Source organism: Zeus faber, assembly GCF_960531495.2.
Source record: "Zeus faber genome assembly, chromosome: 12".
Classification (NCBI taxonomy): Eukaryota; Metazoa; Chordata; class Actinopteri; order Zeiformes; family Zeidae; genus Zeus; species Zeus faber.
In genome coordinates, this window is record NC_137196.1 from 6421827 (window position 1) to 6444102 (window position 22276).

The window sequence follows — 22276 nt, forward strand, 5'->3', positions numbered from 1 at the left end:
CTCCATTAGGGCTCCAAACTGAACGGTCCAGTGGTAGTCACACTTCCTCCATCAGAGCTCTTTGGTCGAAGCTGCAGCAGCAGAACCAGTGTCCACTGCCATAACTCTATTCCTGATCGGTGTCATAAGCAAACCCTGTCATTTCCTGTTTGATGGTATTATTTCCCCCCAGTACGTAGACACTTGAAAATCCAATGAGTCTCACCATGTTGTGCCATGTAATGGTTTTATTTAGGCTTGGAAAGGCCAAATTCTAATACTTTGGGTCACATTTGTCTTTCTCTCGCTCTCTCTCTCTCTCTCTCTCTGTCTGTCTTTGTGTTTCTTTCTCGGTGGGATGGGTGGATTCTGAGTTAAACAGGAAGTGACTGGCCACCACCTCATTACCCAGATTTCCCCCGTATGTCACTTCCTGTAAGTGTTAGTCCGCCTGGGATTACACTCTTCAGGTGACTCTCATGTTATTTCCACCAGGCATTTGTTAATGTGTGTGTGTGTGTGTGTGTGTGTGTGTGTGTGTGTGTGTGTGTGTGTGTGTGTGTGTGTGTGTGTGTGTGTGTGTGTGTGTGTGTGTGTGTGTGTGTGTGTGTGTTTTTGTGTGTGTGCGTGTGCACGTGTGCACGTGTGAGTGCGCGTGTGTCTGTGTAAGAATTGTCAGACAGGATTAAACCCTGCCAAAGCTGCACTCTGAAGGTCTGCATGGCACACACACAAACGCATACCTCAGAAATAGTGTGTGAGACCACTATGATGCGCCATCTTGTCAGGCAAGACAGCGGTAAGTCACTCTGGCAGGTAGATGTCACCTAGTGGAACACTGGTCTGGTCGGACTGTTGTTTCTAAAACACACACACACACACACACACACACACACACACACACTGATTGAACTCCAACAAACCCAATTCAGATAAGAGATACGGTTGTTAAAAAATGAAGTCGTTTACCAGTTGAATTTGGGGCCGTTTTGTGCCCATTTTAACTGGAACACAAGCAGTCGTCAATAGAATCAAAACCTTTGGTAACATGAAAATGACCACACTCCAGAGACAAATTTCCCTGAGCTTTGAATTACCGTGTAGTTAAAACAGACGACGGTTTAACAGGATTTGAAATTCTAAAGCAGACATTGACACATGTATTCATATACTTAAAAATTCCCTGTGATTATCGTTGCAATAATCCCTCTCTCTGCCCTACGAGAGGGCGCCGGGCTCAAGGCAGCATTTCATGAGAAATAGTTTCCCTTCTCTCTGCCCAGGGACCATGCTGTCTGTTGGGGGAAATATTGGCGTGTTACAGGCCCAAGCCCATTTTCGGAACAGAAACCGAGAGTTTTGCTCGCAACGGAAACAAATAGTTGTAGAGGTGTTGATGAATTGCTTATCTTACAAGCCACAGCTCGTGGTAGGGCAGTATGACACATATGCACAAACTCACATACACACACACACACACTAGATGCATATAGACACATTCATTTTATGCTGCTATTGACGTATCAGCTCATAATAGTAGAAGAACATACGGCCGGGTTGTCAAAAAGAGCCAACAGAACATAAAATTGGGGCAGACATTTCAATAAGCCTCAAACCAACGGATGGAAATGTAGTTAATTCTACACATACTACACACTAGAGCCACCTCCATACGCTGTCATTATGATCTTTTTAGATTTTTATTTGGAGAGTTAACGGTAACAATGTGTGATTCAACACAAGGGTCGAGCCCAGCGAAGCACCAGCAGATTTCCAGACATCTAGCTGAGATCAGAGCCGAGAGCGTCTCCAAGTTACGTAATGCCCCGGTTGTCCTACACGGGGCAGCGTGACTCACTGCTGAGCAACCACACACACACACACACACACACACACACACACACACACACACACACACACACACACACACACACACACACACACGCAAACTGGCAGACTAAGAACAGACCAACTTCTGTATTAGAGATGGTTGAATAGTTGTGCATGACATCCATTGATAAAATGTACGTTCTCATTTTTATATTAAATACATATTACTAGAACACACACTCATAGACACACACTTGGTCAGTGGTCTTCCTCGGTCGTCCCTGTTGTCCCTGGCCTCTCGCTTACAGCACTGGCTACAATGGGAGGGGCAATCCCCCATGCTCTCTCTCGCTCTCTCTCTCTCTCTCGATCTCCTCTCTTCCTGGGTGACATCATCTTGCTCTCCCCCAAAGTGACAGCCACATGGCACTCACGTTTTCATTATTCACCCTGTGGATTTTTTCATAAAGGCACGTTGTGTTCCTGAGTGGACCTGCAGTAAATCTGCATTTTCTGTTTCTGTCTGGCCCGAACCCTAACAGTCTAATGTTTCATATCTATCGTATCTATTGCTAGAAACTCCGCCCCAAAGTGACAATGAACTCATGCAACAGATGGTAGATGTACCTGGTTGAAGGCAGCGTCACACTTCTTCTGTCTAAATCGAGTCGCCGAAAGTGTCACACCTCCTCGGTCATGGTGCATATTGGGCACAACGTACATGTTCACCTTTAAATAGCCCCCCCTCTCTCTTTCTCTCTCCCTCTCTCTCTCTCTCTCTCTCTCCCTCTCTCTTTCTCTCCCTCTCTCCCTCTCTCAGACCGATCTACAGGTCAAGTGTGATCACATCTTATGGCAGGAGAGAGACAGAAGCAGAAAGAGGGACAGACTGTCAGACATATTGGGAGAGAGTTAGTTCAGATAGACAGACAGACAGACAGACAGACAGTTCCGGTGATGTACTCGTTTACTCTCTCCAACGCACAGTAGGGGTAATTGTCTGTTAGGGGCTTGGCACTGTGCCCACACAGCACAGCTGCACTCAGTCAACACACACACACACACACACACACACACACACACACACACACACACAAAGCTGGCTTATAGATAGAAAAGAGGGGAAGCATTCAAGTTTAGTGTCAGACTTCCTTTCTTTCTTTTATTCTTACTTGCTTTCTACCGTCCTCCCAAAGCCGTTATGTCTGTATAAAAGTGAAATAAGCCAATGGAAGCTAAACTCCCTACCACAGCAGAATTAATCGATTAACTGATTTAAACTGTCATCTGGGCTTAGTGCAGTACCATATACTCATACTATATGGTTCCAATATAATGCATTTTGTGATATGATATGATATGATATGATATCCTATTTTAGTACCACATATTTATACTATATGTTTTGTAAACTGTATTCTTGTTTAGTACCACATACAGATAATACATGTTTCCTATCTGCTCGCTTAGCACCACATATAGTATTTATACCATGGTTTGAATTATGAGGGAAATGGGGTGGTCTGAGGCCCCCTAATTAAGACTTGGACCCCCTCCAAAAAAGGTAAAAATAACAGGTCCCCCCCTCACCTGTTATTTTTATCTTTTGGGAGGGGGAGGGGGTCTAAGTCTTCATTTCCAATCATATATATATATCCTTCTGACCTGTAATCGTAAATATTACAATATGTTTCCCATAATCATGCTTGGAAGAATCTTGTAATACGATTTCAGACACCCCTAAAGCAGACCATACCATTACACTGAGCATGGCCCTCCGCAGTGGAGGGCCCGATCCACAGCTTAGATCAGACCGAACGTTTTTCCAAACAAAGGAAATAAAAACGGTGTGCTTTTATTTTAGATTTATTTATTTTCCTCTGTTTTCTAAATGAATGAAACAAAATCAAAAAACACTTTTCTCAGTCACTATCTTAATACAAAAAATACAAAACAGAAATAATCACATATTTAAGATATACAAATATACCAATGCAATACTATGCACAGGATCAATTATTGTTATGGTATATTTAAGTTGTTGTATTGACAATGCACTAATGTTGACTAGCTTATAAGTTGTTATTTTGATGCAATGCACAAACATGAATACCTATTATATTGCACTAACATACAAAAAAAATACTAATGACAAAATGTTATTCTGATTCCTTACATCATCTTGCACTTGTATCTGGTTGAATTTAGAAACAGGAGCACCATGCACTTAAATTTGAGGTTGCTCCAATGGGCGATGTATGCTTTCATGTTAGTCACTTTGAACCACAGCGTCTGCTAAATGAATGAATGTAATGTAAATTTAGCTATAGGTAAAAATGTATGATATATAATAATAATTATTACTAACAGGCTTATAACTTATTAGTAGGCTTATTATTAGTATGTATTGTGCAATAACACCAGGGTTATTGCACAGACATTATTGCACATATGTGGGGTACTTAACTTAATATAAAACATATGGTAGCACGTTTTATGAAAGGGGCCATAGTCATGTGAGAAAACAGGCACCAACGTTGTATGGTCATATATCAATCACATATACTAGGTATATGAATCGTACAGTGTATTTTTGATATGGGGGCCTTAAAGGTCCAGGTAGTGCAGTGGATTGTCACAACCATGTATGCACTTAAGCATGGGCAGCTGTGAGCAGATTAGCAGCCTTTTTTTTGTCCATCTCTCTTTCCCATGTCCTTCCGACACTATGACGCTCCCGCTTCCTTCACCCCCCCCATCTTAGTGCAGAATTTGACCTTTGACCCAGATACCAGGCCAGGCTTGGTCAGCTAGTGAGCACGGATGTGACAGCCCAGGCTAAATTGATTGTGCTCCAGCGCAGGGTTCCCCATTGTTGTTCCTGCCGCTCTCCACTTTGTCAAATTGAGTCGTATTGTGCCTGCCGCGCTGCAGTTGCATTATGCTGGCCTTTCATGTCTTTAAGCTCTCTGACTCAAGAAGCGGCTTCAGGTTGTTTTTTTTTGTTGTTGTTTGTTTTTTCTGATATCAACAAAACCCAAGATTTTCCCAGTCTGTTCAATGCGGGGTTCTCAAAAGAAACCAGCGTGCTGGACGGCAGGTAATGAATTTTGTCCGCGGGGCTATGTCGTTCTGCTTCACTCTGAAGGTTTGTGATAAATAACATTGCAATTCCATAGTAACCACGGATAGTACCCCTGTTCCCTGGCAGATATGAAGTACTTAGCTATAGCCGGGCCATGACGAGATCCTTGTGAACTGTGAAAAGCAAAGCTCTGGCTGCATTTCATATTGATTTGCACAGATTGAAACAGAACCTTCTAATGGCCTTTAGGGAGGTTACATGGTCTGAAGCAGTCGATTTTTACTTAAAGGATAAAAAAGAAAACACATATCTACCAATGCATGTTCACTATGCATTTGTTTGCATAGTGAACATGCATATTACACGCATCATACTCATGAAAATAGTTTGTTTTCGTACCAGGAACTGTAATGTCCTGCCTGGATTTATTTAAACAAATCAAATAAATCCACTACTGAACATAATGGGGGCACGGCGACTTCAAAATCGGTGATCTAACTCAAATTTTATAATTTGTTCTTGCTGAACGTGTCGGTATTCTTGTCCATACTGTTATGTTATAAGCAAGTGGCGGCTCCGAACAAAATGGCATCTGTGCGTGTTATGCGTCCGTGAGTTTGAGAAAAGCTGCCATGCTTTTTCTCCCATCGCCTCCTATCTCGTCACCTTTACCCTCTGTGAGAAGAAAAGCTTCACTTCTCTTCTCTTCTCTTCTCTTCTCTTCTCTTCTCTTCTCTTCTCTTCTCTTCTCTTCTCTTCTCTTCTCTTCTCTTCTCTTCTCTTCTCTTCTCTTCTCTTCTCCTCTTCTCTTCTCTCTCCCTCCCACTCACCCCTTCTCTGGCTTCCCCTCGTTCGCCTACCACCTTCTTCGGTCACCCTCCTGTCTCTCTCTCTCTCTCTCACTCCCTACTCCCCTATCCATGCTGCTCTCCCCTCCCATCTCTCTCTCTCTCTCTCTCTCGCTCCCTACTCCCCCTATCCATGCTGCTCTCCCCTCCCATCTCTCTCTCTCTCTCTCTCTCGCTCCCTACTCCCCCTATCCATGCTGCTCTCCCCTCCCATCTCTCTCTCTCTCTCTCTCGCTCCCTACTCCCCCTATCCATGCTGCTCTCCCCTCCCATCTCTCTCTCTCTCTCTCTCTCGCTCCCTACTCCCCCTATCCATGCTGCTCTCCCCTCCCATCTCTCTCTCTCTCTCTCTCTCTCTCTCTCTCTCTCTCTCTCTCTCGCTCCCTCTCCTTCTCTCTCTCAGTCTCTGTGTCTTTGTGTTTGGGACAAAGACGCCAGGCCTGAATGGGGCGGGGTGGGGGTCTTCAGTTTGACCCCAGAGTGTTTGGTGGGCTGTGGAGCTGAAAGGCCCCCACTGCAGCTTCGTAGAAAAAAACTAACTTGGCACTGACGCTTTAAGGCTGTTAATTTGGCTGCAAATAACTGCAACTATAATTTAGTTCTAAATCTATGATCCACAGCAGACCGTGGGGCGATTGGTTGAATGGGGAAGTTAAAAGGATCGCATTTAAATTGTCATTTAAAGGCCACTTATACAGCAAGTTTCTACTTCCTGCTTTCAACACAAATCTTTTATCCAAGCAAAAAATGGGGGCGTGGTTAGTAATTGAAAATCAGAATTTTGCAACACCATGGCAACCAGTGACACATGAAGCCGATTTTCATCAACATTACTATCTACTGTAGCTGGTGGCATTTTAAATAATGGAGAGCAAAAGTCAACCTAGAGACCACTCAAACAAAAGTTTTGATGTGGTGGATTTTTTTAAAGCTCTGACTTGTTCAGTGGAAGTTAAAAGGCTGGAGTAGACGCTTTGTCGCAAATAGGCAGAAGGAGTGTGAAGTTTTATTTTATGCTAAGTGGGCAGGCTAGCATAGGTGATCATAAAAGAGCATGTAAGAGCTTGGAATGTTTAATGGCTGTAACTTAAATCATTTGTTTGTGGAATGGATGTATTGAGGCGGTGGAAAGTGCGGTGAAACAACATGTGAAGTAAAAAATACTGGCGTTGAATGCCTTTAAGCTTGGGACCTCAAGGGGACCACTTGAGGTCACCGGACCTCTGCTTGGGTACCATTCCATCATGAGTTCTGGTGTGAGGGAAAACAACACCTTCTTGGCCAATTCTTTTCAATCGCAACACTGATGATACGGATAAACAGATCCCCATGCTTTACAAGATTGCTCAGACACTGGGCTAAAAGTGTGCCAATACTTAGAAAAGAAAAGCAACTTAATTTCCAGTCTTTTAGACACAATGAAGCATCTAAACGTGTGCTAATGGAGCAAATTTTGATAATTGATTGGATCCGTGCACACTATGAGCTGATAAAGTTTAAGACTCAAACATGTTATGGGTGGACAATGGTATTGGTGTGTGTTGGTGTGGGTTAATCTAGGGGGACGGCGGCAGCTCCCCAACACATGCCTTGGGTAAAGGGCCGTCATTTTCTTGGCATTTCTCCTGCGGCCTCCAGCCGCTCAGTGCTGCTCCCTGTCTGTCACAACAGTAACTTCTCACCAGACAGCTGCTACAGCGTCAAGTGAATGAGCCCCAAACCCCGAAACCCTGACTTGGATTTGATGACAGTAGACACACACACACACACACACACACACACACACACACACACACACACACACACACAAGCGTTTCTGTTGTCCAGTAATTTCCGGCTTTTGACCGGGAAAAAGTCCGACATATTTAAATCTCTCCGGTCATAATGTCCAGTGAAAATGAAGTACAATTTGAATTAGTGATGGGTAGATCATTTCATTAAAAAAAAAGCCCACAGATCTGTTCATTTCCGACCTCGGCAAGTTTCAACAGGAAGCCAATCAGTTTGGACGATCTAAAGCTGCTCTGAAAGCTTCACCTCTGACCAATCACGTTTGTCGGTATAAAACGAAGCCCCGCCCCCTCCCTCATGGAGAGGTTGCTTGTAAACACAGTAGATAAACATGGAGCGGAGACAGAGCTGCAGCATCTAGAACCCTGAGGAGAAACAGAAAGATGATGCGTCGTTGGGACACATACATCCATAGTTTGGCATTTTTTTGGGATATTTAAGTTCCGACCCAAAGCAGACGGTAAATATTCATTATGAAAAATATGTCGACGGGACGTCCCGACGAAGACGGACAACACCACAAATTGTATTATTTATTTAGAACTACTTGCCATATCCATTTTGTTTTTGATTTGATCAAAATTGTATTTTAGTGAAATGTTAATTAAAGAGGCTGCACTTGTTACTTATTGTTCACAAAAGGAAATTATTTGTATCAAGAAGTAAAATTCGTAATATTTATTTATTTTTAAAATGGTTTGACAGGACTTGTTTTATTTTGAATATTCAATAAAAAATATTATCCATCTCCATGCTTTGATGATGTCATTCTCTATATTGACAGCTTATCAATTGTTTTTAAGCTCAATAAACACAGATAATATTCGACTGGAATTTCTCCCATTTGTCCGCAAAATTGAAAACCTCCAGGACAGGTTGACGGCACCATTTTTTTCTAAAAACTCTGACACACACACACACACACACACACACACACACACACACACACACACACACACACACACACACACACACACACACACACACACACACACACACACACACACACACACACACACATTATACTATGACCTGAGAAAGAACATGAGCAGCAGATGAAAAATGCTATAATGTACAATGCTATACAATAATGCCTAATAATAGTACATAACAATAGTATATCAGTATTACAATTATATCAGTATTAAAATTACTTATTACTTAAAGCCATCTCCAGTATTTTTGTTTTGCATATATTTCCACTGTACCTCTGGACCAAGTTTTCCATTAGTTGATAAGTGTACCAAATATAACTTTTTCCCCATCATTTTTTTTTTACCCCATTTAATGTTAATTTGACAATATCACAATATTTACAAATCATAGCATTTTGCTGGTAAAGTTGTGTTATTATCGTACAGTATTCTCGCCCAATCTTAGGAGCAATTCTAGTATGTACATTTTTTGAAATATTGCAAAACGTTTGTTGTGATGTTTGTGTGTGTTAGTGTTTGAGCACTTCCTCTGTGGTTTAGTACCTGCGCTTGTTTGTGTGTGTGTGTGAGTGTGTGTGTGTGTGGTTGTGTGTGTGTGTGTGTGTGTGTGTGCACACGTACATGCACCTGTCACCTGTGAACAAACAGCCAGTACTTACATCCTCATTAGATGTCTTCAGGGTCTCTATCCGGAGACACAACCCCCCCCTGGGGAGCAGCACTGCTTCTCCTTTATCACTGTACCATGTGCGCTGAAACACAACACATGCCAAAACAGTGTACAAACTCGGGTACTCTAAGAGCGGGACAGATCGGATAAAAAGGTTTTTCGAATATGGGATTACGTTCGTATTTGATCAGAGATCCACCCCCATAAAATTCAACCTTATCCATCACCGGGAGGTAAACTCCTACAGCATGGCGCTGTTGGGCTGGTAGAGGGTTGTCCTCTTAAAGATAATGGAGACGAGAAGTTTGTCAGGGCGACCACCGTGCACCATTTTGTTTTTCATCTTGTTTTCTATCTTTCCTGCGTGGAAATCGACGGCCTCAAAATTAAAGTGCTTGTCTCAGCAGAAAGCTTGCCATTTCTTGTCGAGTGAAATTCACTGGTACGGCCCTTTTATGGCTTTTGGAAGAGAGAGAACCGCTTCACAAGCGCACACTCAAGTGATTTGAGTGGTTAGTTTTTAGTGTTCCCCTGTTTTTTGAATTTGCTACCCGTCTACATGTTTTTCCGACGCCGCTCTCCCCCCGCCAAAGTCTTGTTTGGTAACTCTGGCCTCCCCCTTCCCCTTCGCAGTGACAAACTTCAACAATGGCTTGGAGGCCAGCTCAGACTCGGACGATGAGGACAAACTACACATCGTGGAGGAGGACAGCTTGCAGGAGCCTGACGTTGCCGTTGGCGACAGGACCTCACCCGCCGATGGCCATGACACCACCAGCGCAGTATTAGCCCACAACGGCACCTGGAACGGAGGTAGGACCCACCTGAAGGGATATCTGTGTGCATGCAGGTATGACTGTGTGTGTGTGTGTGTGTGAGTGATGTGTGTAAGGTCGGTTTTCAAGAATTTCACCAACAGTTTGGCTGTCAGTTATGGCACTGATAGGAGGGTTTAACGCTGTCCTTTTCACATTGAAGTACAATTGTGATGCATATAATAATACAATTTCGTTTTCACGTGAGTGAGTCTGTTTTGTGAAATGTGTCCATTGACCGCAATTTATTTCGCACTCGCTGCACTCTGAGTGCCCCCTTGTGGCCATTTTCCAATTTATGCATTTTCCCATTGGAAACCCATGTGAACCCCTGTTGTATCTCGCCCAGAACCCAACCCAGTGTAACATTATGGCACTTTTCTACCACCGTGCCGTGCCGGAACCTGGCAACCTGTTTTTTTTCGCGTTTTCCACTGCCAATTAATCCGTGCCGTGCCAAAGTACCTGTGCTGATTTTAGTTCCTGGTCTGGCCTGGTACCAAGCCTACCAAGCATGTAGTGAGAGCGAGGGATAGAGAAAAAAATGTAGGCAGAAAGGGTGTGCATAGAATCGGACACAGTAACTGATGCAGAGGAAGTAACTACAGACACACAGAGGAGTCACAGGACAAATAAGATAGACTTATACCTCACAGTCGATAGATAGACTCACACAAATACTACCACACACACATACACAAACAAACAAACAATGTAATGATAATAACAATTCTAATACTACCCTGAAATTATTAATTTTATTTGAATAATCACAGTTTTACAATCAAGATTCAAGACGTTTAGTCGTCACATACATATACATACTTTCATGCAAATATGCAGTGAAATGTCAATGCAACGCAATCACTCGTTGTAAAAATTGACAAAAGCTTTTAACCCCAAATTATAAATTCATCCCACGCAGTCACTCCGCGTTTACTTTGGCAGGAGCCAGTTAGACAGGAGGCAGGAAGTTGCTCTGTAACTGGAGACATGGAGCGTGTGACTCTCACCTCTGGAAAAGACCTTACATGGTGTGGCGCTCTCTCTCTCTCTCTCCCTCTCCAATGCCTCCACCGTATATTCCCTCACTCACTCCTTCCCAGAATTTCCACAGGCACGTAACACAGGTGTTGCCACTCGGGGGCCAAAGACAGCAGCCCAAAGCACAGTAAGGCCCCAGTCAAAGTAGCGTTTATGACTGCGATATTTCTCGCCAAATAGCATTTCAAAGCAACCTTGCTGATCAGCTTCTGATCAGCAAAGTCAAGTCGCTTCTGTTGGTCAACTTTGGGGTGCAACGGATCACAAAACTCCAGGTTCGGTTTGGATCATTTTTGGTAAACGAAGAAAAAAGGGGGGACAAACATAGCTTTGCTTTCCATTTACTCTGTAAAACACTTAATGCAAGGAACCTTTGCCCATGGTCTTGAAAACCACAATTCAAGATGTCGAATGTTTAAATCAAATAAAATATATAAAATATTTAATACTCAATTGTCAAATTAAAGTGCAATATGGGGCAGGCATGATACCTTCTTCCTTTAAACATGTCAGTGAATGAAAACATAGGATCAGATCCGCGCCCAGTAACTGAATTAAATTCCAATGAGTAACCAGTATCATGTTTCATTTCTCACATTTATAACAATTAAATTCATGAAAATCGATTCAGAATTAAGCGAGTGTTTGAATTCTGCATCTCTCAATACGTATTGTATTGTACATGTATGTTTATTAGCGGATCGTGACCGCTCCAATATGGCGGACGTGCAGACGCACAGTGGTGACATACACCAGCGGCCAGATTATTAGCACATCTGTCTTGTCTGTCTTCTTTTCACTGCAACTCTGCATTGAGATTTAGGAGTTATTACTTTAAAAAGTAACAGCGGCAGTAAAACTGTATTTCTCTATGATGGTTAAATTTTGCAATTGATCCGCAGTTCACATGCGAGCCGAACGTGGGGGCCAATCTGTACGGATCAACTATGTTCCGTTACACCACCAGTCAACTTTGACATTTCAGAGTGGATTACACGGCAACTTTTTTTTTTATCCTCGTCAGGTTTACCCTCGTTTGTCGAAAGTGAGCCTTCCTATGACCGATTGATTTGTTTTGTTTGCTTGGTCACTTGAGCTTGGTCACTTTTTTAGTGTTATCCACGGTTAATTGACCACAACTAGCTATGCCGATTTTATCAAATTCACCGCGGCTGCCTTTCACTTCTTGTCCATGCCTGATCTTTGTGTTTTTGGTGGGTCCCACCACCAAGTATCAAACATGGAATCTTTTTTTTACAAAATGATCTAACAGATTTTCCATCTTTTCCAGAACTGTGATATTTGGTGGTATGATGATATTTGATGCAGGTAGAGCAACAGTGAGGTGCTGTGATGAGAAGGCAGGCCAAAGTAATACTTATATACTTATGTAATACTCTGATATATACAGATAGAATTTCTTGTAGTGTAGCCTCACTATACCCTTTTCTAGAAACTCCTCCTTGATGGCTCCAGGTTCTTAAATCTCATATGGGGAAGGTTTCGGGAGGCTAGCAGAGCAGTAGAATTGTTCCTGTATCAGCACCCGGACACCGAGCGTACAGTTGTGGCTCTGCTGCACAGATTCAGTGCCGCAGCTCTGATCTGCCCCAAGTCATAAATTCACCCCAGACTCCTTGGAACAGCTCTTGGCAAGCTCTGTGTGTGTGTGCGTGTGCGTGTGCGTGTGTGTGTGTGTGTGTGTGTGTGTGTGTGTGTGTGTGTGTGTGTGTGTGTGTGTGTGTGTGTGTGTGTGTGTGTGTGTGTGTGTGTGTGTGCGTGTGTGTGAGAGAGAGTCTGTATGACATCATGGGAAATCTCATATGTTTAACATGGAGCTCAGCAGGGCTCAACTTCGGGTCCTCTTTGATGACCAAACACACACGCACACACACACTTACGCAGCAGCCTTTTGAGCTGCACCTGTCTCTCTCTTTCGCTCCACAGTCTACAGGAAGAGGCGTGGTTGCTTCTTGGCAGAGATTCCAACTCTGAAAAAAAAACTGAGCACTTCATGGCTGTACACAGTTGTATTTCTCTCTCCTCCTCTTAAGACAATGATATTAGGTACACTATATTAATCCCAGAAATACAAAAAAAAACAACATACAAAATACAAATGTAATAAAATACACATACACATAAAAGTTAACAGGGAGTAGCAATTGTACTGGTGACAATACTAACTCGTAGGGCTGCCCACGACTAAATGTTTTTCTAGTTGACTATTAGTCGTCAGTTCAAGCCATAAGTCGACTAATCGTTGCATGTTTATGATTTTAATTTAATTATTTAAATATATGTATTTTGGGGCATCAGGAAATGTTTTTAGTTCCAGGGCTGAGAGAGAATGTTAAAACTAAAATTTTTAACACTGTTGCTACATTACAGATCAATACGAAACCTAATAACCAGCCTTGAAAATATAAATTTAATTTACAAGCGATGCACGTATGAGGCGAGCCGCCTGTTAATAACACCGGTTAAACATTACACTGATTCAGCTTATTAGGTCCTATTATTATTTTATGAATGTCCACATTTAAATTAAATATTGACATCATTTGCACTGAAATGTGCGAACAGACGGGCGCATTTCCTGGACTTGCGGACTGTCACTCACTGAGCCTTCCCCGTCCCCGGGCCCTCCGTTGGGGCATTTTAAATACGGTTTGGTTATTGAAGAATGTGCTTAACAGTTTCAAAAGGCTCTTACAGTATGATACACTCAATATTTTTTTATGATACAGATACTCCTCACTTAACGACCTACCTGTTTAATGACCGTTCGGACTTAGGACCAGCTCTCTGACCAGTCTGTATTGTACGCTGCGTAAAATTCCACGGCGAGCGCGCTGCGTTTGTGGCGTTTCAGCATCAAGCATCTCATCGCACCTCATTAGTCAGTGTGGTTCCTGCAGTCTGTCAGTATTCACTACACTGGCATTCGCAATAGCCACGCCCCCTCAACGTGAAATAACACGGTCCTTGCTTATCGACCTGGTCCTAGGAACGGAATTCGGTCGTTAAGTGAGGAGTACCTGTATACCCAGTTGTTTTTTCTGACTTTTAGACTAGTCTAAGTTTAAACTTCCATTTAAGCGTCAGGGAAATTAGTCGTTAGGAACATCCCTATTCTGAATTTGTCAGAACAACCAGCAAGGAGACTGAACATTTATTTTTGTTAAAATTTGTTTTGAATTAAAAGCCCTCTAGCGTTTCATACATGGGTCCAGCCATATAGGTTTTAAGGTTAATTTTGAGGCACAGCTTTTTTTATTTCCTGCGACCAACGGACCAATGAAATACTTGGTCGACTAAGATTCTTCTCGTCAACTAACTTTTGGTCGACTATTTGGGGGACAGCCCTACTAACTAGTGAAGCCCAAGGTGGTGGGCAGCCGTTGGGTACACTGATGTAAAGTATGTAACATAGTATCTAACATAGTATATAATATGATATATTATGTTGGAATGATATAATCTATATCTATGTATGGTACTGTGAGATAGTAGTGTAGTTATAATAAAAATGTCATTCTCATAATAATACTAACTAGGGATGGAAATTTTAAGGAATTTCCTTAATCGATAGTTGTTAACCTAAACAAACAATCGTCGATTAATTATTAATTAATTCATTAATAAAAGCTAATGACGTCACTAGGGGATGGCGTCATGGCGCGTGGGGACCTACGTGACAGCGTAGTCTCAGAGATTTTGGAATATTTACATATTTACAATATATACAGGAATATTTACGACTCGTCTTTGCACGAGTTGAATTGAAACACACAGTTTCCTCCTCGCCATCAAGATGCTCCCGTCTCTACGCGCAGCCATGTTTGTTGTTTGTCGTTGTTCCGGAAGCCTCTGTCTACTTTTACTACTACTCTACTAATCCTGCTCCACTGTTTATCTTTTTCTCCCCGTCGTTCTGGTGAGGGACTGCAATGGAGAAAGTGCCAGACTTTTAAAAGCATTGCGCTCTGTGCGCCGGCCAACAAATCAAGTTGATACAATAACAACAAGACCCCAGATTGTTCAGTTAATTGTTTAATTTGAAAACTAATCGATTCACTTCTTATTAGCAATTGATTGATAGTCGATTGCTATAAAGACTGTCAATGCTAAACTCACCAGGGGTCCTCACTGAGGCACTCACATAGGCCCCTCTGCCTTACTGTACTGTATTTAGGATACTGTACTACAAGTTACTGTATCACTGTTCTGGGTAACTGCATCCGTAGTGCTGTTCTGTTCGGTGTTGTTTGCTGTGTCCTACTGTTGTATAATGTTCTGTAAATCTCCATACACACTTGATTCACCTACACTTTAGTTTATTTATCTGTATATACAAATAGCCTATCCCATATACATAACTCTATTCCCTTTACCTATTTTTTGGACCCCTACTCTGTATTACCTTTTTGAGTCTTATTTAATTTTAATTTTATTTTATTTATATTATTTTATTCACTTACTGCATTACTTTTTAGGAATCAGTTTGTTTCAGTTAGTTAGCTAGGCAGGAGGTGACCATCTATGATGTTTGGTTTAGTAACTATTGTGCATAATCTCTGGGTGCGTTGCCAAGGCATTTCACTGCATATATGTATGAAAGTATGTTTATGTATGTGACGAATAAACCTCTTAAATCTTCAATCTTTATTAACTGATAACATCCCTAATACTAACAGTAATACTACTACCCATAACAAGAAAACTTGGTGGTTTCACAAAATCTGCATATTTTGTACAATACAGATACAATCAGAATCAGAATCAGAATCAGAAATACTTTAATAATCCCAGGGGGAAATTACTTAACTTATCATTCCAATGATGTACAATTCACAGAGTGACTTGTTTGTGTGTGTGTGTGTGTGTGTGTGTGTGTGTGTGTGTGTGTGCGTGCGTCTGTGTGTTAGTGTGTGTGTGTGTTAGTGTGTGTAACCTGAGGCTGTTGTGTGCGCTGAAGTGTGTTGCGTTAATTACATGAGGTGTGAAACAGAACAACGGCCGAGTTTTGTGTGTGTGTGTGTGTGTGTGTGTGTGTGTGTGTGTGTGTGTGTGTGTGTGTGTGTGTGTGTGTGTGTGTGTGTGTGTGTGTGTGTGTGTGTGTGTGTGTGTGTGTGTGTGTGTGTGTGTGTGTGTGCGAGACTACGTGCGCATGTGTGTATTACATCCCTGGGGTCGCATTCCTCCAAAGTGTCGTATCAGAATCCAGCACAACACCCTGATTATTCCCTCATAAGGCTCATTAGCGGCACGTTGAACCGTGGCTCTCCCTCTCGCAGCCAAGCAGCTGTCGCAGGTCGACTCCGGAACGCCGCCGGGAAGTTACGTTTTAGCATTTCGGGTTTTATCTCCCAAAAATGCTCCAAGGCCAACTTCTAAAGTGACTTGAATTCATGTTGAGTTTACTGCGGAACTGGGAACGGTAATTAGCATCACAAACGGCGAGCGTTTGTTTTAGCCGGCGTAGCGAGCTGTGGTTAAAAACAACCCATGCAGCGCCACTCTGCAATATTTATGTTTTTAATTATATTCTAATCTAGTCGTTCTCCGTGTGAGATTTAATGGCCTCCCATATTTTTCCACGACAAGAACAGGTAAACACAACCTGTAGCCCGCTGCCTGTTGCACGTATCTCAATCAAGAAGTATACAGTTGATTCATGTGAACTTTATTAGCTTGTATTTAGCTTTAGCTTTAGCCTTAGCCTGCCTGTGTTACTATTCAATTTCATTATTATTACTTATTATTCATTATTATTATATAAATTTTTATTTCATTATTATACTATTATTCTTATTCTTCTTCTTATTATTATTATCATCGTTATTTTGATTCCAACCATCACTTCCCTTTTGTAAGTTTTGTAACATTTTTTTGTGTATGTGTATCGACCAATTTCCTCAAAAGCGGTTTGTAATGCCCCCTTTTCCCACCATCCAACACCAAGTTTACTCCAATCCACTTTCTGGTTCATTTTCCCTGTCTTTCAAACAACAGGTGAGCGGCTTCTTGCCCCATCGTATTCTGAAGTGATTGATGTGGGTTTTTTGTTTTTTTTTGTGTTTTTGTGTTTTTGTTTTTGTGGTTGAAGTTGGCGTAAAACTAGGGAAGGAAACAGCAAAAAGTGACGTCAGTCAGACAGCCGTTGGGTGGCTTTTTTGGATTGCAAGTTATGGCACGTTACAATGTAATAACAATGTAATAGCAATGTAATATCAGTCATAGGTCCCTCTTGTACCTGGATAAAATACTTTTGTCACCCATTACATCTCTATTACTTCGATCTACCACAGTTTGGAACGTGATTGTCACAGGAAACACATGCGCCCTCTGGTGGCGAGATCCTGATGCAGCTTCCACCTTTCCGAAACACAGAACATTTTTATTACCAGTAGGCCATCATGTCGACTCGATGAAGAAATAGGTTTTTTGGCTTTTAAGAATGATAATGAAAACAAGAAAGTGTGTGTGTGTGTGTGTGTGTGTGTGTGTGTGTGTGTGTGTGGGGGGGGGTTTGGACCTGCCAACGAACTGCCAAAAAATGTGTCGGTTTCAATATTTTGCCTGTGTGTACTTGTATGTGTTTCAGTGAAGGGGGAGGGCACGTCGGGAAAGGAGGCAGAGGAAGAGGAGGAGAAGGAGGAGAAGGAGGAGGAGGAGAAGGATGCTCTGGTGGAGGAAATCCTCAAGCAGGGCGACACGGCCATCATCTACCCAGAAGCCCCCGAGGAGGCGCGCGGCACGCCCGAGGGGGGAGGCGCGGACGAAAATGGTAACCCTTTACACTCATCTGTCTGTCTGTCTATCCGTCTGTCTGTCTGTCTGTCTGTCTGTCTGTCTGTCTCTATCTATCTATCTGATATGATATGATATGACTCTGGTCGGACAGGGGGCTGTTCAAACATCTCATCTTTTGCAATACTGTATATACTGCATTTCTGTATAATATGTCATATAATATCAATCGTGTTAATATCATATCATTATAACCATTTTGTCTCCCACCCTGGCACACACAGTATATGAACAGATTTTATTATTCTGTGTATATATATATATATATATATATATATATGAATATAAAATGTTATGTGCAAACATTCACAATTTCCTGTTTTGACAGAGTGAATTGTTGATGCAGAGGTTTATTGTTTATTGTTAATTTTTAGGCTAATTGTATACTGCCAAATCTTTCTATTGTTTTGATACATTTTAAGGTTTGTTGCATATTGCCAATTTTTCTATTTAGATTTTCTTTTTGTTTATCTTTCCATCCATCCATCCATCCATCCATCCATCCACAGACCTGCAAACCTGCATGCATTTTGTGTAGCAACTATGCAATTCTTAGTCATGATACGCAGGTACGAAATGCCAGCTGAAACTTTATTGTGATTTAATGATAATGGTGAGCAATCAATCAATCAATACAAAACAATACCATACATTTATTGGGTATTTAAACGACATCCCTTGAGTTGGACCAGATGCTACAACCTGTGGTCGTGCAAGCCCTCCCTCTCCTCTCTCTCAACATCTGCTGATAGGCAGCGCACCGAGCGGTACTTTATTATCCACTGAGGCGTAACGCTGCATTGTGAGGTAAAATGGGAAGTGGGGGAGTTGTAATAAAGGCCAAAAATGTGACCGTAATGTTAACATATAAAACGTGAGATGCACCGGTCGGCCATTGACCGGAATTGGTCCGTTCACCGGCCGATCAGTGTCAGATAAATCCGATTCTGTGCCGGTAAAATTTACACGCCTTATACTATGCTTATGTGCTGTACTAGTAAAAATGCTCCAATACTCAAACTCGATACCAACGTAATGTAACGTAGATGCGTGGTTGATGCTCATAAAAGAGAGCGAAAGAAGGATAATGTCGGCTGTTTGGAAGTTCTTCAAGGTAAACAAAGAAGATTAGATAAATTATTATTATTATTATTGCCTAATAATATTCTAACATCATACGTAACATAACGTTAATCTGAAATAGGAATCGGCCAAGAAAATTGCAATGGGTGCATCTCTAGATGGTGAACATGATTGGTAACTTCATGAGATTAAGCATTTCAAGGGGTATATCCTGTCTGTCTGTCTGTCTGTCATCTGCACACAGGTTCCTTTCATGATTCCAATGCTCCACAAATTGAAATTCGGGACATTTAGCTGAAAATGTTATTATTATTATTATTATTATTATTATTATTTTATTCGAGTCATGACTCCAACTGTCCGTCACCAGCTGAGACAGAAGGAGCAATAACCTCTCCCGGTTTGCAGGCACGCCAGACACGTTCTCCCAGCTGCACACCTGCCCGTACTGCTCGCGCGGCTACAAGCGCAACGCCTCGCTGAAGGAGCACATCAAGTACAGGCACGAGACCAGCGAGGACAACTTCAGCTGCTCCCAGTGCAGCTACACCTTCACCTACCGCTCGCAGCTGGAGAGACACATGAGCCATCACAAGGGCACGCCGGTCAAGGTACCTTCACAGACACGACACCATGTGATTGGATAATTCAATATGGTTTACAATATGGAATTACATTGTCATGCCGCTGAATTGGATGAATTAAGGGCAGATATTGTTGTATTGTTATATTGTTATCTGTTATATGTTATGGATAATGACCCACTGGTCGCACGTTATCCCGATTATAACATTGATTCATTAAATGCAATTATATATTGAGACAGATTTTCTTTTTATAGGCTGTATAACTAGTATGCCTGGTTTAATATTGGCTCAGCAGCTGCAAAGCTAACCCGCTTCTCTGCTTTTGCTAAAGAGAATAGTCCTCAACAACGTAGCAAACTATTCGCCCCACACAAAAAAACTCCGCCCTACATACTGTACAGTATATGACTAACCTATTTACTGTTATTAATGTGAAATTGGACATGTCTGCATTCACTTCTTCAAGTCTTTCGCTGTAGATTCTGTGTAGCATTGCCGCTAGCTTGTGTTAGCATTGGCATGAAACGAGGGGAAGATTCAAAGATTCTATTTTTTTTAGATTAGGTTAGATAAATAACCCTACCTTCAATCATGTTCTATTAGATTAGATTGAATTGAAAGTCTTTAGGATACACATCCTAATTTGATTGTATTCAATTTGATTATTTATGAAAACACTGGATTCAATTAGATGAGCTAAAATTGAATAATATTACCTATTGCCTCATATCACATTGCATTGAATAAGGATTTGCATTGAATGTGGTGAGTTTAGTTTTAATAATATAGTTAGATTTGATGAGATGATTTATGAAAATACCTGATTGGATCATATTAAATTAGATTAGATTAAATCAATCCACAGTTTTCTTAAAAGTACATATATGGCTGTTTTTTTTCCTGTTTTTTGTGCCTTTAGTTTTGTATGCGTATATATGTTTACAAAATGAGTAAAATACCATTAAAAAAGTTTTACCCAAGAACAAAAACGTTCTTGATATCAACAAAGTACTGAAAGTACTTGCATTGTATTCAGGTTAGAATGGGTTAAATTTCATTTTAAAAAGGTTAAAATTCTTCATTAATATTGACTTGATCATTACAGCGCCATGTGACCCCAGCGGCAGAAGAAACCCGCAAGTTTAAATGTGAGGAGTGTTACAAAGCCTTCAAATACAAACATCATCTGAAGGAGCACCTGCGAATCCACAGCGGTGAGCTACACACAAAAAAACACTCCCACATACACAAACTTGAATGTAACTTTTCGAAAATGTAAGTGCTGCCACTTTTAGAAAAATGACCACTGCAACCTAATTAGCCATGGGTCTTATCTGTAAATAGTGAGCAGAGCAAATTGGTGCATAATTGAGTATTTCTTTCTATAAATATCTTTTCACAGCCATTACAAAATTAAACACTGGTATTGTAGCATGAATATGTAAATATTTGGGTTGTGCTACAACCATGGTTTTATGAATGAAGAACAAGAGTTTTTACTATGCCTTAAGCTGTCTCCAGACAGCTCCACTGAATAAAGCTGAAAGCCCCTTTGAACCAACAAAGTCTCAATTTGGCCCTGACAGGCTGTGATTGGGCCACTAGGGCACCCATCATAAGGCCTGATACCCAGTATATATACTGGGTCACCGCCTGTCATACTTCCTCTGACAAGTTATTCAGCTCTTGAGCGAGCTGGTCATTGAGGCCACTGGTAAGAACTCTCGTTCTTCATTCGTAAAACCAGGGTTGTAGCACAATCCAAACGTTTTACTTCATTTTGAACTCAAGTTCTTACTATAGCATATTAGAACCGATGAGTCCTATGCAAGCCCCCAAAGGCAGAGACATAGACCCCCGGTCAACTGGCAGCTGTGACCTCATACCCCAATTTCAGCATATAAGAACCAATTTATAGGGAGTGGTAGTAAATCACATTACCACCTCCCCCCAGACCCACTGCCAAGCTCGTGGGTGGGAATTTCGTATACAGCTGAGCTTGTATCACCTGACCATAACCACTCTCAACCACATAGCGTAGCACCGTACACAGGCCAACACCTGGCCGCTGTCAAAACAGCCAGTGTCGACCTGGATGCTGTCAAGTCGAGACTGTAGAATCTGGTGAACGTAACAACGTGTAGGAGCCACACCCCTAGTCAAATGCGCTTTAAGACCTTCTGCCGGTTCCTGCCCCACAGAGGTGTCGGTTAATGAGATGACTTCCACTATCAGGTAAGAGAGACGATCTTTGGACAGGGGTTTCCAATTGTCTGAGATCCATAACAGACAAAAAGCTGGCCTGACTGGCATACAGAGCCTGTGCACTCCACATAGACCACATCGTTTCATCGTAACCCTCCGATTATCTGTGGAGAATACCAAGCAGGACTGGTGAACAGGCCAGGTTTTCCACACGTTTTGCCGAGACCAGTGCCAGAAGCAGTGCTGACTTCAACAGCAAAAACTTTAATCCCACCTCCAACAGGGGTTTGAATGGGGATTTTGTTAAAGCATTTAACACCAAACCCAAATCCAATTTCCGAGTCAGCAACCGCACCCACGGGCGTTGCCGGCGCGTTCCCTGCATGAAGCTGGATGCCAAAGTGTGACAGCCCTGGATGCCAAAGTGTGACAGCCCGGTGGCTTGCCATCCACTCCGTTATGACAGGGCGATATTGAGGCCAAGTATACCTTGAGGGTGGACGGTGCCAATTCTTGTACATGAAGGTCTCTAAGGAAACTGAGTCTGACCCCAAGATTACGCAACACACCAGGGCTCCAAGGCTAGCC

The 22276-nt window shown here is 42.0% G+C and overlaps 1 protein-coding gene across 1 annotated transcript in view; it reads left to right on the plus strand.

Annotated features, from left to right (window-relative positions):
• zeb1a (zinc finger E-box binding homeobox 1a) overlaps positions 1-22276 on the plus strand; it is a gene marked incomplete at its 3' end in the record, with an annotated part of 66506 nt that overhangs the window by 25884 nt on the left and 18346 nt on the right. Inside the window, exons 2-5 of the mRNA XM_080011232.1 lie at positions 9772-9951; positions 17641-17790; positions 19305-19507; positions 20589-20697. Of these exons, the coding sequence (XP_079867358.1) occupies positions 9772-9951; positions 17641-17790; positions 19305-19507; positions 20589-20697 (642 nt within the window). The remainder of the gene's footprint in view (positions 1-9771; positions 9952-17640; positions 17791-19304; positions 19508-20588; positions 20698-22276) is intronic.